Source organism: Dama dama, chromosome 18 (assembly GCF_033118175.1).
Source record: "Dama dama isolate Ldn47 chromosome 18, ASM3311817v1, whole genome shotgun sequence".
NCBI lineage: Eukaryota > Metazoa > Chordata > Mammalia > Artiodactyla > Cervidae > Dama > Dama dama.
This window is the reverse complement of record NC_083698.1, coordinates 96,892,899-96,910,101: the sequence shown is the minus strand read 5'-3', so window position 1 is coordinate 96,910,101 and position 17,203 is coordinate 96,892,899. Positions and strand designations below refer to the sequence as shown.

General features: G+C 42.9%; 1 protein-coding gene across 2 annotated transcripts in view; it reads right to left on the bottom strand.

Annotated features, from left to right (window-relative positions):
• The window catches only part of AKR1D1 (aldo-keto reductase family 1 member D1), a 50,280-nt gene extending 36,070 nt beyond the window's left edge, over nt 1–14,210 (bottom strand). For both annotated transcript variants that reach the window (XM_061166425.1, XM_061166427.1), the window contains exons 1-2: nt 14,118–14,210; nt 1,589–1,756 (exon numbers count right to left, since the gene is read on the bottom strand). In XM_061166425.1, coding sequence (XP_061022408.1) covers nt 1,589–1,756; nt 14,118–14,210 — 261 coding nt within the window. The remainder of the gene's footprint in view (nt 1–1,588; nt 1,757–14,117) is intronic.
• Between the last annotated feature and the right edge of the window lie 2,993 nt (nt 14,211–17,203).

Below are 17,203 nucleotides of genomic sequence, written 5' to 3'. Positions count from 1 at the left end.
GTAGTTAAAAATGTGTTTTTGTTTTTAATGTGGGTCTTTTTGGATATTATTGACATCCCATCTAATTGAAAATTCTGTTTTATATATTTTAATCTATCTTTATTCAACAATTCTAGGTACTCTTTAAGTGCTTGGTAAATGTTAACTCATAGCGACCTTATGAAATGAGCAATTTAATTCAGTTCTTTTCCAGTGTGACAGGTATTGCAACTTTAACTGTTTACCAGGGAGATAAAAAGGAAGGTTTTCTTTGTTTTTCATTTGTAACTTCAAAAATATTTCCATCTTTGGTTCACAGTCTCAGGATATGAGTTCAAGTTTATTGTTCCTCAGAAACTCTTGGTAAGTTCTTGTGAGAGACTCTATAATAACAAAATCTTTAGGAGTCAGATTGTAAAGCTGTAATCAAGTGACAAGCGTCAGGCTGGTATTTTGGGATGGTGGTTCTACATGGCCCCTTGAAATCATAGCCCGTAAGTGGCTGGTAACTTGGGGAACTGCAGGCTCCCAGAGAGCTTGGAAAGGAGTTGAGAGAAGGGGTTCTGGGCAGTGAGTGAAGTCTGAAGCACCATTTTGTTCTCCTTAGAAAACTTAGGAGAATTTTGTTACAGGTTCTCTAAAGTTATTAAGTTTGATTCCCTCTAGGCTGCCTGTAAATATGTATTCAGTATTTCCACTGGCTCTCATCTCATCATGATATTTTATATTTCTGATTGCTTTTCAATGGATAGTGATTTCTAACTATCATCAGCTGGAGATTTCAATTTCTCAGAAGATTTAAACAAAATGTGGTATATCCATTCAATGGAATATTATTTGGCTATAAAAAGAAATGAAATTCTGATAAATGTTACAAGGTAGATGAAAGTAGAAAACATAATAAGAGAAAGAAGCTACATGGAAAAGAATACATATTGCATGAATCCTTTTGTATGAAATGTCCAGAATACGAAAACTAGAGAGAAATAAAGTAGATAAGTGTTTACCAGTGACTAGGGGAGAGGGATAAATGGAAAGTGATGAGTAGTAGGTGAGGGATTTCTTTTTGGAGTGATAAAAATATTCTGGAAAAGGTATTGGTCATGGTTGTACAAATCTGTGAATATACTAAAAAGCACTGATTTTACATGGTGAGATTTATGGTACAGTAATTATATCTCAAAAAATTAGTGATCTATGGACAAACAGGCATATACAGAAGGAAAAGACTACCTATTTTAAAGAAAAAAGTTGTGACAAATGCTTGTTGTAATATGAACCACTTCCTCATGTCCCTTTACTCCTCAAATCTACTTTTGTTGTAGATGTGCCTCTTCCATATTGTCTTAAATCAATGCCTAAGTATGAGGAAAGAACTTTGCCCTAACATCAAGGGGCTATTTAGTCCCTAAATTCTTGGCAAGATTGAGGAATTTGCCAGTTCAGAACTAACTCTTTGGGACACCCCTGATGGTCCAGTAGTTAGGACTCTGTACTTCCATTGCAAGGGGTGTGGGAAACTAAGATCCCACAAGCTGGTAGTTTGGTGAGTTTCTTCAGTAGGGGAAAGTGACATCAGGCCCACCATGCAGGTGAAGGGAAGTCTCACCTTTCCGCAGTAGAAGATATCCTCCCTCCGCACCTTTCCTTCTGCTATCTTCTCCCTGATGGCCTCCCCTACTTCATGCTCATTCTGGTAGAGGTGGGCCCCATCAATGTGCCGGTACCCCATGTCGATGGCAATCTTCACTGATGCTGCACAGGTCCCCTTAGGAGTCTAAAATGATAGGGAATTGGGATCGGGGAGAAGAGAAATATGTCTTTCATTTAGTTTAATCATTCTTAAACTTGCTCCTTGGAAGAAAAGTTATGACCAACCTAGACAGCATATTAAAAAGCAGAGACATTACTTTGCCAACAAAGGTCTGTCTAGTCAAAGCTATGGTTTTTCCAGTAGTCATGTATGGATGTGAGAGTTGGACTATAAAGAAAGCTGAGCGCTGAAGAATTGATACTTTCGAACTGTGGTGTTGGAGAAAACTTTGAGAATCCCTTGGACAGCAAGAAGATCCAGTCAATCCTAAAGGAAATCAGTCCTGAATATTGGAAGGACTGATGCTGAAGCTGAAACTCCAAAACTTTGGCCACCTGATGCAAAGAACTGACTGATTGGAAAAGACCCTGATGCTGGGAAAGATTGAAGGCGGAAAGAGAAGGGGCCGACAGAGGATGATATGGTTGGATGGCATCACCAATGCGATGGACACGAGTTTGAGTAAACTCCGGGAGTTAGTGATGGACAGAGAAGCCTGGCATGCTGCAGTCCATGGGGTCTCAAAGAGTCAGACACGACTGAGCAACCGAACTGACTGAGGCAGGACAGGCTGAGACCTGCAGATGGTCTGTGCCACAGCCCTGCGTGCCCCAGCCTAAGAGGTGTGTTGCTAGTGCACGTGAGGGCTGGGTGCTAAACGGGGGGTTTCGTGAGCAGACCTGGGGAGAGCACTGCTCTTGGCTATAAGGAGACAGCCTAAGGGGATAGGAGTGAGGAAAAATGCAACTGAGAATGCTTGTGGAGGAAACGCAGACCACTGTGGAAGTGAAGCACCATTGTTAAGTGACACGCAAGAGGTGGGACCACCGCTGCAGCCTCTCTCCCCACACGTGGCCCTTGCCCCCCTGGGCACTAGGAAGGGCTTCCTTCTTGTGACCCTGGCCACCACTGCATCCGCACTCCCCTCCTCACTAAGGCTGACTTAGGTGCACCAGGACAGCCTTGGGAGTGGACCCCTTGGGTGGTCCACCTGTGGGGATGGTGCTCAAACTATAGCTGAGCCCCAAGGGCCATGCAACTAAGGAAGAAAAGCTGAAATCTCTTCTCACAACTGCAAAAACTGAAAATTGACACCCGTGAGAGCAGCTTTGTGAGTTCAGTGCCTGCAGAACTTCTAAACAATGAGGGCGCCTATGTCCAAGAAGGGCCTAGCTTTAGCAGCTGTAGAGTTTGTGGGCACTTACACAGGGGGCTTGGGCCAGGCCAGAGTCTGAGCTGCCTCCATCGTGCCCACAGAGGGCCAAATCCATGATTACTGCAACCTGGCAGCTGACTTCAGTGGATCTGTGCTGGTGGCCTGGTGAAAACAACATCTGAGAGACACAAGGCCAACTGCTGGCATACCCGTGGTTAAGGTGGGACTGAAAGCAGCACCAAGTGTGTAATCTGAGAGCTTGCACAACAGGTGAAAGGTGACACAACAGAGCACACCCATAGATGACCAGCTCCAGAGGAGGAATACTCAGTGGCTGCTCTCCCAGTGGGGGTGCTCCACTTCTGCCTCCCTCGCACCGCAGACCAGAAATACAACCAAGAAACAGATCTGGGGGACCACTACTATAACAACTAGGGAGCGGACCCCACCTTGACAGAGCAGGGACAACCACAGAGCAAAGGGGAAGCTCTGATCAATATCCAGGACAGCTCTGGTCACCACAACCTCAGCCACACGCAGATATCTATACTAAAAACAACCCTCGCAACAAAAAATAGTAAACCCATGCAGGCTGCACAGGGATGCTGCTACATAAAAATAGCCCTCCATGACAGTCAGAGTTTAGTATTAGGAGGAAGAACCCCAAGAGCATTTAGCTGTGAAGGCCAGTGAGACTTGAGTACAAGAGTTCCACAGGGCTAGGGAAACAGAAACTCCACTCTTGGAGGGCAAGAAACAGTGACAGACTTTATCTTCTTGGGCTCCAAAATCACTGCAGATGGTGACTGCAGCCATGAAATTAAAAGACACTTGCTCCTTGGAAGAAAAGTTATGACCAACCTAGACAGTATATCAAAAAGCAGAGATATTACTTTGTTGACTAAAGTGCAAATAGTAAAAGCTATGGTTTTTCTAGTAGTCATGTCTGGATGTGAAAGTTGGCCCATAAGGAAGGCTGAGCGCCAAAGAATTGATGCTTTTGAGCTGTGGTGTTGGAGAAGACTCTTGAGAGTCCCTTGGACAGCAAGGAGATCAAACCAGTCCATCCTCAAGGAAATCAGTCCTGAATATTCATTGGGAGGTCTGATGCTGTGGCTGAAACTCCAATGCTTTGGCCACCTGATGTGAAGATTTGACTCATTTGGAAAGACCCTGATGCTGGGAAAGATTGAAGGTGGGAGGAGAAGAGGACAGCAGAGGATAAGATGGTTGAATGGCATCACTGACTGATGGACATGAGTTTGAGCAAGCTCTAGGGTGTGGTGAAGGACAGGGAAGCCTGGCATGCTGCAGTCCATGGGGTTGCAAAGAGTTGGTAACTGAACAACAACAATTCTTGGAGGGCACACACAAGGTCTCATGTGCACTGGGACCCAGTACAAAGGAGCACCCCCATGAGAACCTGGGCTAGACCTACACAAGGGTCTTGGAGGGTCTCTTTGGGGAGATGAAGGTAGACTATAACTCACTGTTGGGGCAAGGACACTGGTAACAGAAGCCCCACGGAATACTGATTGGAGCGAGCTCTCCTGAAATGTCTGCATTTCAGCACCAAGACACAGCCCCATCCAACAACCTGCATGCTCCAGTGCTGGAAAGCCTCAAGCGAAACAACCAACAGGGTAGGGACACAGCTCCACCCATGAGGAGACAGGCTGTACTGTCTTTTGAGTACTGAGCTCAGAGCCACCTCAAAACACACCCATTGACATGGCCCTGCCCATCAGAAGGACAAGACCCAGCTTCACCACCAGAAGGCAGGCACCCAGCCCTTCTTCCAGGAAGCCTGCACAAGCCCCTGGACCACCCGGCTGCACCAGTGGGCAGTGGGACAGAAGCAAGGGGAACTAAGATCCTGCAGCCTATGGAAAGGAGACCAGAAACACAGGAAGTTAGACAAAACAAGATGACAAATAAGTATGTTGCAAGTGAAGGAACAAGATGACAACCCACAAGAACAACTAAATGAAGAGGAACCAGGCAATCTACCTGAAAAAAGTTGAATGGACTTTAGAAAAAAGTAAGCAAATAGTTGCCAGTAGAGTTAGAAGACCAGTTACCTCTTGAGGAAGGGAGGGCTCTGGACTGGAAAGAGCTCACAGAGGGTTTCTGTGGGTGGGTATATCTAATTTTGGATCTGTGTGGTGGTTACTCAGATGTTGGCTTTAAAAGTATTCCCCTATTTTAAAAATATCCTATGATAAACCATGATGGGAAAAAATATTTAAAAGAATGTATATATATACATGTATAACCAAATCATTTTGCTGTACAACAGAAATTGACAACATTGTAAAACAACTATACTTCAATAAAAATAAATGAGAATGAAGAAGTACTCACCCCTCTGTATATTTCATATTTTTAAATGTTAAAAAAAATAAGGAAGTAAGTCAAAAATAAAAGGTAAGTCACTCAGATAAACTCAAAACCTTAGATCCAAAGAATGTAGTAACCTGGGCATGGAACATCCATTTCTGTCCTTGGATCTACTATTCATTCTGCTTTATTTGGACCCAATTGGTAGCGGGAGCTTTGTAGAATCTACTCCATGATTTGTATCCTTCAGCCAGGTTATTTCTTTTCTAGGCTCCAGCCAAATTATTTTCCTCACAGCCACCAACCAAGTTCAAGTCCTTATTACTTTTTGCCTGATTTATTATGGAAGCCATCTCACTTGATCTCTGTATATTTCATCTCTGCTCATTTTAATCCATTTTAACTTTGGCAGGTTAATGACTTTGAAATATGAATCTACATTTTTCTCCCTGGTATTTTTTTATTACCATCTACCTCAACCACCAAGCCCTTTTTTAAAATTTATTTATTTAATTTTTGCAGTTTGATGCACAGTATTCCTTGCCTCTGGAGAGCAATGATGTAAAATGCAGAAGTCAGTTCTTGGTATTTGATTTCTAAGAGCCAGGGCTTCTGTGGCAGGAGTGAGTGTGAGGGGGTCACAAGTGCTGCATGGAACTCAGGGCATACATTCTACTAAAAGTAAAAACAAACCCCAGCTGAATTACTTTCTTTGACCCTTAAAATACTAGCCCGCATAGTGTTTTACAATAATATAAATGAGTTGCCATTACTTAAAAAATGTTAATTACTTTACAAAATTCTCTGAAAAATGTGAGACAATCAGGCCACACTGAACTTTTGTTTGTGAATGACAACTGGCTGTGGTGAAGAAATTGCCATGTTCATTTAGAACAGTGCATTAAATCCCTGATACTTTACTGTGTCTTGTACCAGCAGTCATCTCCTGAGTGTTACGTGCATGTGTTTTTGTTTGTTTTTTGTGTGTTTTGGTTTTGTTTTGTAGCAAAGAAGAAAGCATTTCTTGCACTCATACATACACGTGTGCATGCGCAATCGTGTCCGAATCTTTGCAACCCCCTGGACTGTAGCCCACCGGGCTCCTCTGTCTATGGGATTCTCCAGGCAAGAATAAGGAAGTGGGTTGCCATGCCCTTCTCCAGGGGAGCTTCCTGACCCCAAGATTGAACTCGAACCTCCTGCATCTCCTGTGTTGGCAAACAGATTCTTTACCACTGCTTGCACTCATATCTATTATCAAAATGGGAAAGCAGAACAAAGCTAAGAAACAGACTTGGCTCTCCAGGACCATTTATTATGGTTCCTGCCTCATCCCTGGTCCCTTTAGGCAGAGATTGTGAAAACAGCCTCAACCCTGACAAGGATTCTTTCATGGAACAACCTCTAATCAGGCTCCTTTGAACTCTTTTCCAACATGGACTTTCATACTTATTTCTGCTCTGCCCAAGCATAGCAAGAATTCTGCTATGTCAGTTTAACCACAACCTCTCACCCTCCATATCTGTTCACTCTTGATATGAAATCATGTTTCACATATTCCACTGTGCTGCAAGAAACACCTGGAGTAACAGGCAAATTTGGCCTTGGAGTACAGAATGAAGCAGGGCAAAGGTTAATAGAGTTCTGCCAAGAGAATGCACTGGTCATAGCAAACACCCTCTTCCAACAACACAAGAGAAGACTCTACACATGGACATCACCAGATGGCCAACATCAAAATCAGATTGATTATATTCTTTGCAGCCAAAGATGGAGAAGCTCTATACAGTCAGCAAAAACAAGACTGGGAGCTGACTGTGGCTCAGATCATGAACTCCTTATTGCCAAATTCAGACTTAAATTGAAGAAAGTGCGGAAAACCACTAGATCATTCAGGTATGACCCAAATCAAATCCCTTATGACTATACAGCAGAGTGAGAAATAGATTTAAGGGACTAGATCTGATAGACAGAGTGCCTGATGAACTATGGACGGAGGTTCATGACATTGTACAGGAGACAGGAATTAAGACCATCCCCAAGAAAAAGAAATGCTAAAAAGCAAAATGGCTGCCTGAGGAGGCCTTACAAATAGCTGTGAAAAGGAGAGAAGTGAAAAGCAAAGGAGAAAAGGAAAGATATATGCCTTTGAATGCAGAGTTCCAAAGAATAGCAAGGAGAGATAAGAAAGCCTTCTTCAGCAATCAATGCAAAGAAATAGAGGAAAACAATAGAGTGGGAAAGACTAGAGATCTCTTCAAGAAAATTAGAGATACCAGGGAAAAATTTCATGCAAAGATGGGCTCAATAAAGGACAGAAATGGTAGGACCTAACAGAAGCAGAAGATATTAAGAAGAGGTGGCAAGAATACACAGAAGAACTGTACAAAAAATATCTTTATGACTCATATAATCATGATGGTGTGATCACTCAGCTAGAGCCAGACATCCTGGAATGTGAAGCCAAGTGGGCCTTAGGAAGCTTCACTACGAACAAAGCTAGTGGAGGTGATGGAATTCCAGTTGAGCTATTTCAAATCCTGAAAGATGATGCTGTGAAAGTGCTGCACTCAATATATCAGCAAATTTGGAAAACTCAGCAGTGGCCACAGGACTGGAAAAGGTCAGTTTTCATTCCAATCCAAAAGACAGGCAATGCCAAAGAATGCTCAAACTACTGCACAATTGCACTCATCCTACACACTAGTAATGTTTAAAATTCTCCAAGCCAGGCTTCAGCAATATGTGAACCGTGAACTTCCAGATGTTCAAGCTGGTTTTAGAAAAAGCAGAGGAACCAGAGATCAAATTGCCAACATCTGCTGGATCATCAAAAAAGCAAGAGAGTTCCAGAAAAACATCTATTTCTGCTTTATTGACTATGCCAAAGCCTTTGACTGTGTGGATCACAATAAACTGTGGAAAATTCTGAAGGAGATGGGAATACCAGACCACCTGACCTGCCTCTTGAGAAGCCTGTATGCAGGTCAGGAAGCAACAGTTAGAACTGGACATGGAACAACAGACTGGTTCCAAATAGGAAAAGGAGTCCATCAAGGCTGTATATTGTCACCCTGCTTATTTAACTTATATGCAGAGTACATTATGAGAAACGCTGGGCTGGAGGAAGCACAAACTGGAATCAAGATTGCCGGGAGAAATATCAATAACCTCAGATATGCAGATGACACCATCCTTACGGCAGAAAGTGAAGAACTAAAGGGCCTGTTGATGAAAGTGAAAGGAGAGAGAAAAGGTTGGTTTAAAGCACAACATTCAGAAAACTAAGATCATGGCATCCGGTCCCATCACTTCATGGCAAATATATGGGGAAACAGTGGAAACAGTGGCTGACTTTATTTTTCTGGGCTCCAAAATCACTGCAGATGGTGATTGCAGCCATGAAATTAAAAGACGCTTACTCCTTGGAAGGAAAGCTTTGATCAACCTAGTCAGCATATTAAAAAGCAGAGACATTACTTTGTCAACATAGGTCCATCTAGTCAAGGCTATGGTTTTTCCAGTGGTCATATATGGATGTGAGATTTGGACTATAAAGAAAGCTGAGCACCAAAGAATTGATGCTTTTGAACTGCAGCGTTGGAGAAGACTCTTGAGAGTCCCTTGAACGGCAAGGAGATCCAACCAGTCCATCCTAAAGGAGATCAGTCCTGGGTGTTCATTGGTAGGACTGATGTTGAAGCTGAAGCTCCAATACTTTGGCCACCTGATGTGAAGAGCTGACTCATTTGAAAAGACCCTGATGCTGCGAAAGATTGAGGGCAGGAGGAGAAGGGGACGACAGAGGATGAAATGGTTGGATGGCATCACCAACTCATTGGACATGGGTTTGGGTGGACTCGGGGAGTTGGTGATGGACAGGGAGGCCTGGCTTGCTGCGGTTCATGGGGTTGCAAAAGTCAGACACAACTGACTGACTGAACTGAACTGAACTGTGTCCCAGGAGATGTCTAGTCACTCCCTCTTTTCAGCAAGAATCCTGTTAGGTTGGTTTAGCAAGAATTGTCCCTTATTCCCCAGAGAAGGCAATGGCAACCCTCTCCAGTACTCTTGCCTGGAAAATCCCATGGATGGAGGAGCCTGGTAGGCTGCAGTCCATGGGGTCACAAAGAGTCGGACACAACTGAGCGACTTCACTTTCACTTTTCACTTTCCTGTATTGGAGAAGGAAATGGCAACCCACTCCAGTGTTCTTGCCTGGAGAATCCCAGGGACGGGGGAGCCTGGTGGGCTGCCATCTATGGGCTCACACAGAGTCGGACAGGACTGAAGCAACTGAGCAGCAGCAGCAGCAGCAGTCCCTTATTCCCAAAGTTTCCTTTAATAATTTTGTTCTCATGGACCCAGACCCTACTCCTTGGTTATAAATTCTCACTTGCCCATGTATTCAGGGTTGACACCAATCTCTCTTCCTCACTGCAGAATTCCATCACAGGGTCCCCTTGATGTTTTAGGCTCCTCCTTGGTTGGTACTTAAGGACTTGGACTTCCCTCTCTCTGCCCCATGTGCAAAGCCTTTGACTCACTCTTCAGAGTCTGAAAATTGTTTATAGTGACAGCAATCTTAACCAGGGTTACCCAGGAAGGGGTACTGCCTCAGTTACAACCTTGTAACTGTTGTTACTTTCATCTTCAAACAAGTGCTGTCTCTCTTAAAGAATTTCAGCTTTTCCTTATGTTTTATTTTTATGTGTATTTACTTTTTCTGCCTTAAGTCACCCACAGATTTTAAATCCCTGTTTCTAATCCATTGTTTTCATCCCTGTGTTACTTAGAAAAATGCCTCATACATTTGTTGCTTAGTCACTAAGTCAATTAGTAAAGAATCCATCTGCAATGCAGGAGACCCTAGTTCGATTCCTGGGTTGGGAAGATCCACTGGAGAAGGGATAGGCTACCCATTCCAGTATTCTTTGGTTTCCCTTGTGGCTCAGCTGGTAAAGAATCTGCCTGCAGTGTGGAGACCTCAGTTTGATCCCTGGGTTGGGAAGATCCCATGGAGAAGGGAAAGGCTACCCACTCCAGTATTCTGGCCTGGAGAATTCCATGGGCTGTATAGTCCATGTGGTCACAAAGAGTCAGACATGACTGAGGGACTTTCACTAAGTTGTGTCCAACTCTTGCGATCCTATGGGCTGTAGCCCACCAGGCTCCTCTGTCCATGGGATTCCCCAGGCAAGAATACTGGAGTGGGTTGTCATTTCATTCTCCATGGGATCTTCCCAACCCAGGGATTGAACCTGTGTCTCCTGTTTTGAAGGAGGATTCTTTACCACTGAGCCACCTGGGAAGCCACTCATACATGGTTAGGCACACAAAAATACTTACTGAATTATTGCCCATTTTCCGAAATACTTGCAGTTGGTCCTAGATTTGTGTCATTTACACACTTGGTAACATTCTTGAGTTTTATTTGAAGTTTTTGAAAAACATTGGTTATTAACTCATGGGCTGATATGCATTAAAAAATCAAATTAATTTCTATCAAAGCAGAAAAAAGAACAGGATTGAAAACTCTTGCCTATCGGACTTTCTCCAATGGAGATATAGAGAGAGAGGAAGAAGAGTGATCTATTAGGAGGCTATTATAGGTGATCTCATCCCTGTATGAAAACATTCTCGGAGGCTGTCTTAGGGAAACAGTACAGAGATGATGTGTACATTTCAGTTTTCATTAGTGATCATCCAGTGAGGAAGTGCACAGAGAACTTGGTGCTGCTAAATGTTCATTCCTTCTCAAACCCCCTGACTCTACAGGTATGAACAATCTTTATAAGAAAGCTGGGCATATTCAGAGAGAAAAAAACAGTCTGTAAATCAGGAGAAGCTGGGCTGGGTGGCCTCACACAGCTGCGCGGTAGTGTTCCTCTGCACTGCAGTACTACAGTTCCTGCTGCCCGTGCAGTGGTGGAGTCCCAGCTGGGCAGACGCCGGAGGAGAGCTTGCTGTTAAATCTTCATCTCTGCCTTTCACCTCTGCGCCCACCCAGCCTTCCCTCAAGATAAGCCTAGATCTTTCCCTGGCGCCTGCTGCTCTCTCTCAACATGGAACAACATCCCAGGCAAATATTGACTGACTTATATATACACAAATTGTAAAGGATTTCAGTTAACACGTTACTTCAGCCTGTCATTCTCCTTCTATCTCTTGAGGGATGAAAGGTTTTGTAAAGAACCTCAGGTCCACCAAGGGGAGAAGACTGAATCTGGGCCTCAGATTGTAGCCCTCAGACTGAGAGCCTGACATTAAATCTGATACGATGCTTTGATTTCCCGGCAACTGACTTGGGCACAGGTGCCCCTAGTGTCTGCCTCATCAGTCCTGGGTTGGTGGTGAGGGAATTGTCAGTTGTGTGGCTTTGAACAGAATGTAAGGAGTGCTCTGGCTGAGAGATGCCCTGCTCCCTCTCTTTCCCCCAAATCTTCCACGGTGGGTTGTGTTCTTCACCTATGAATTTTGTGAGACAAAGGATTAGCTCTGTATTTCTGATCACAAATGTGGCTGGTGCATCACAGTATAGTATGCTACTAATGCCATATTCTCTAATTGCAGTATGTCTTATCTTCTGAAGTGAGTTACAACCCTTTTTGGGATGACACACGACTGCTTTTGAATGTCTCTAGCCTGTCGCATTTACTATTACTAGACACATAATAGGCACTTAATAATTTTTATTGGTAAATGCAACACTTGGAGCCCCACACTGAGTTTCAGGAGATAGATAGAATGATAGATGCACAAGTAAGGAGTCATATAATTGATAGGAAATCATTGAAATAATTAAACAGAGGAGTGAAATAATCAGATTCATATCCTAGATCTATAATGCTACCCATCTACCTAGCTACCTATCTATTCATGTATTCATCTAAGTACTTTCTGGATATATAGACCTACATACTTTCATATAGAGAAATATACATAGAAAGTCATAAAAATATTCAGCCTCGTTGACATAATACATAGTTACAACAGGCAATAGAGTATAGAGATTCAGAAGGTACAATCTGGGACCAAACTACATAGGTTCACATTCCAGTTCTCTTCTTTAGGTTTGGGGGATTTTATTTTATATCTCAATGCCTCTATTTTCTCATCTATAAAACAGGATAAAGTAGTATTTCATAATGTTGTGAGGATTAAATCAGAAAATTCATGTACTATAAAGTACTAGTTCCTGGCACATGGTTAGGTATTAAAAAAATTTAAGCTGTTATTATTGTAAGCCTTTACATGTCCATGGCCTCCGATGCATGCACACACACACACACACACACACACAGGTGTGCGTGCACAGTCAGTTGTGTCCAACTCTGTAACCTCTTGGACTTGTAGCCTGCCAGGTTCCTCTGTCCATGGAATTTTCCAGGCAAGGATACTGGACTGGGTTGCCATTTCCTTCTCCAAGGGATCTTCCCGACTCAAAGATCAAACTCCAGTCTCCTACATTGTAGGCAGATTCTTTACCACTGTGCCACCTGGGAAGCTGTATATATATATACACACACACACACACATCTCCTTTCACAAATTCATTCACTTAACAAGCATTGGCTGAACACCCAGCACATGCCAGACACTATACTGGGAGTATAGAGCTGAACAAGAAATGGTCTCTTTCCTAATGGATTTTACATCTTGTGGGGAAGATTGCAGAAAAGCAATGGTTATAATGTAGTGTGATAACTGCTTCAATAGAGTTGAGCACAAAGAGGTTCCTGAACACACAGGAGGGGCGAGTTGTGGTGGCTGGGAGGTGGGTTTCCAAGGAGAGGAATCCTTCAGCTGAGTCTTGCAGGTTTAGTAAAAATTAACCAGCTCAGGAGAAAGGGTGCTCCAGGTGGAAAGCAACATGTGCAAGGTCATGGAGATAGCTGAGTTATTCAAGAAGCTATGTTTCACACATGCGGAGAGGTGGAAGAGTGGTAGATGCTGCTGAACTGACAGGTCTTGACTGAACCATAAAGTCCAAGGTGCGAATAAGGAGTGTGTCCTCTACCCTATAATTGATAGGGAGCCATACTGAGTGACTGAGCATGCATGCACACACGCACGTACATTGAAAAGTTAAGCAGAGGCATGACATAATTAGATTGATAACCTTGTGCTTCTATGCTTCCTTCTCTGTCTACAATGTCCTGTCTCAACGCTGCTTAACTTATACTTAGCTTAACAGATTTCATTCACTCAGGATCATTCAAATTTCAGTAGCATTTCTAGACATACTGCTCTTTATTCTCGTTCAGTTCAGTTCAGTTGTTCAGTCCTGTCCGACTCTTTGCAACCCCATGGACTGTAGCCTACCAGGCTTCTCCCTTGGGATTTTCCAGGCAAGAGAACTGGAGTGGGTTGCCATTTCCTTCTCCAGAGGATCTTCCCCATCCGGGGATCGAACCCAGGTCTCCCACATTGTAGGCAAACACTTTACCGTCTGAGCCACCAGGGAGAAGCCCCTAGTGCTTCATATATGGTAGGTTTTCACTAAAAGTTTTGTTAGACTGAGCTAAAAATTCTCAAATATGAACTTAAAGAAAATCATAAACGAGAAACTCAGAAATTTTATGTGCTTCAGTTCAATCTAATAATCAGTATTCAGGCTGAATTTCAGTAAAAGAAGCAGAAAGGTCCCATTTATTAAGTCAAGATACTTTTAAATCATAAACTGATTTAACCTCTGGCTCATTACTCATTCAGGCAAATAGCTGTCCTTCAAGGTTCCATTCATTACTACAAAAATTAAATCAGTGAAAGTCCATTCAAAATGAATGATAGATTATCATTTAAAAAAAGAGGGCGAGACGAGCTTACCAACTTAGGTTCCGAGTAGGTACCAAGTCCGATGATAGGAATGCTATTCCCATCACTTAGAGGTATGCGGTGATACACAGCACTGAGGTGCATCTTCGAGAGTCTGAGGTTTCAAATTTGCAGAGATGATAGTGAACACCACAGAACAGTCTTCTTGAGAAGGTGTGCTAATGCCTATTTAATGAAAGAAAGGAGAGCCAGAGGGAGGAGCAGTGGGAGGGAAGAGATTTCTCAACCTGTTTAGTTAGTTTTTTTTTTTTTCAGGTTGTTCTGGAAATCCTAACTGAGGTTGTCCTTTGAACTTATGAAAGGCATGCAAATAATAACCCATTGAGATCTTATGCTTATGTCTCTACAAATAATTGATTTTAAAGATGAAGCAATCTGACTTCTGACAGTTATGATGCTTCTGACAGTTAGGATGCTTTTGTTGGCAAGTAACAGAGCTATCGCAAATTTAAAAATTTTTTTTAATTTAAAATTAAAATTAAATTTAAAATTTAAAAAAAATTTTTTTTTAATTTATGGGCCTTAAGGCTAGCTCCAGATGAGACTGCTGCTGCTGCTGCTGCTGCTAAGTCGCTTCAGACGTGTCCAACTCTGTGTGACCCCATAGACGGCAGCCCACCAGGCTCCCCTGTCCCTGGGATTCTCCAGGCAAGAACACTGGAGTGGGTTGCCATTTCCTTCTCCAATGCATGAAAGTGAAGAGTGAAAGTGAAGTCACTCAGTCGTGAATGACTCTTAGTGACCCCATGGACTGCAGCCCACCAGGGTCCTCCATCCTTGGGATTTACCAGGCAAGAGTACTGGAGTGGGGTGCCATTGCCTTCTCCACCAGGTGAGACTGGAGTAAGTTTTCCAGGATTTCCCTAGAGGTTCGAGCTAGCAGGACTGGGAAGGGGTTTGGAAATTTTATGACCTAATTAAGTAGGAGGGCTTCCCAGGTGACTCAGTGGTAAGGAATCCACCTGCCAATGCAGGAGACACAAGAGATATGAGTTTGGTCCCTGAGTCGGGAAGATCCCCTGGAGCTGGAAGTGGCAACGCACTCCAGGAATCTTGCCTGGGAAATTCCATGGACAGAGGAGCCAGCCTGGCAGGCTACAGTCCGTGGGGTCACAAAGAGTTGGCCATGACTGAGCGCATGCACAAGGAAGGAAGTTAAGTGGAAACCTGGGCTGGAGGGAGAAATGATTTGACCAGGAACCAAATTCTCATTCTCCAGTTCATTTCTCTGTCTCCTTACTCTCTCAGCAGACTTTTCCCTCATCACTGAAAGACGGTAGCCAGTCCTTAGAGTGATGTGATTCCAAGTTCAAACCTAACAAAAAAAGGGACTTTACATCATAGCTCATGTGGTAATCCAGAAATAGGGTCCAGTTGGCCTCAGTTGCCTCTTTTAGTTCACGGAACCAACCACTAGGTCAATCACAGGGGTCAGAGAAAGTAAAAGACTGATTGCTTTAAATAAATAGAAGTCATTTCTAAATTTGGAATTGGGCTTAATCCCACTTGGGGAGATTCTGAAGACTGTTAAAAATGGAAAGAAGTAGCAGTTAGCAAAACAAATAAGTTTATTATAGTCTTCCTCCAAAGGATTGTGCTGTGTGTGAGAGTTTGGACCTGGTGATCTTAAAGATGACTGTCCATGTTGGTTAAGTAGCTTAAAGTTTGTCTCTAACTGTCTTGTCTTCTCTCTAGCACAACCTAATTCTTGCTTACATACACATGATCAGCCAGGGGACACAGTAATTTCAACTGGGTTGGGGCAGGGTAGAATATGGGGAGTAGTTGTCTGCAATAATCATTTGTAATTCAATCCAACAAATATTTATGGTGCACCTTTGGGTGCTGAGATGTTGACTATGTATATGTTTCTTTTGTAAAAATAGTTTATTTTATTTTTGATTGTGCTGCGTCTTCGTTGCTGCGTGCAGGGTTTCTCTAGTTGCAGTGAATGGGGGCTACTCTTTGTTGCAGTGCAAGGTCTTCTCATTGTGGTGGCTTCTCCTGTTGTGGAGGTACAGATCTAGGTACCAGGGCTCAGTAGTGATGGCACACGGGCTTAATTGCTTCAAAGCATGTGGAGTCTTCCTGGACCAGGAATTGAACCAGTGTCCCCTGCATTGGCAGGTGATTCTTATCCACTGTACCACCAGGGAAGTCCCCTATATATATCTTTATTTATTTTTCTAATTTTTGACTTTTTTGGTGTTTAGCTCTATGAATTTTAGCACATATACCAATTTTTGTAACCACCATCACAACTGGGATACTGAAAAAATTCTATAAACCCAAAGAACTCCTCATGCTATTTATTTGTAATCATACTCTCCCCTACCCCCAATCCCTAAAAATCACCGTCTTCCATTGCTATAGTTTCATCTTTTGCAGAGAGGGCAATGGCAACCCACTCCAGTACTCTTGCCTGGAGAATCCCAGGGACGGGGGGAGCCTGTTGGGCTGCCGTCTGTGGGGTCACACAGAGTCGGACACAACTGAAGCAACTCAGCAGCAGCAGCATCTTTTGAGAATATCATGTGAATTGATCATATATAAATAGTATATATGCATTTTTTTAACTTTTGGGTCATCCCGCATGTGGCATGTGGGAGCTTAGTCAGGGAAGTCCCAGTATGTGATCTTTTGAGATTGGCTTCTTTCACTTAGCATAATGCCTTTGAGATTCATCCAGGTTGTTGCTGGTATCAATAGTTTATTTGTTTTTATTGCTGAGTAGTAATTTATATATACAGTACCTATATGTGTGACAGTTTGTTTCTCTATCTGATATACATTGGTTTGCAGTTTTTGATGATTGTGAATAGTGCTGCAGTAAATATTTGTGTACACACTTTTGTATGAACACTAGTTTTCATTTCTCTTGACTAAATACCCAGGAGTGGGATTGCTGGGTCATGTGGTATGTTTAACTATGTAGGAAGCTGCCAAACTGCTTTTCAGAACAACTACATCATCTTGCATCCCCATTAGCAACGCATAAGAATTTCTATTTTTCCATATCTTTAAGCATTTAAGATTGTCAGTGTTTTTAAATTTTAACCATTCTGATAGCTTTGTCA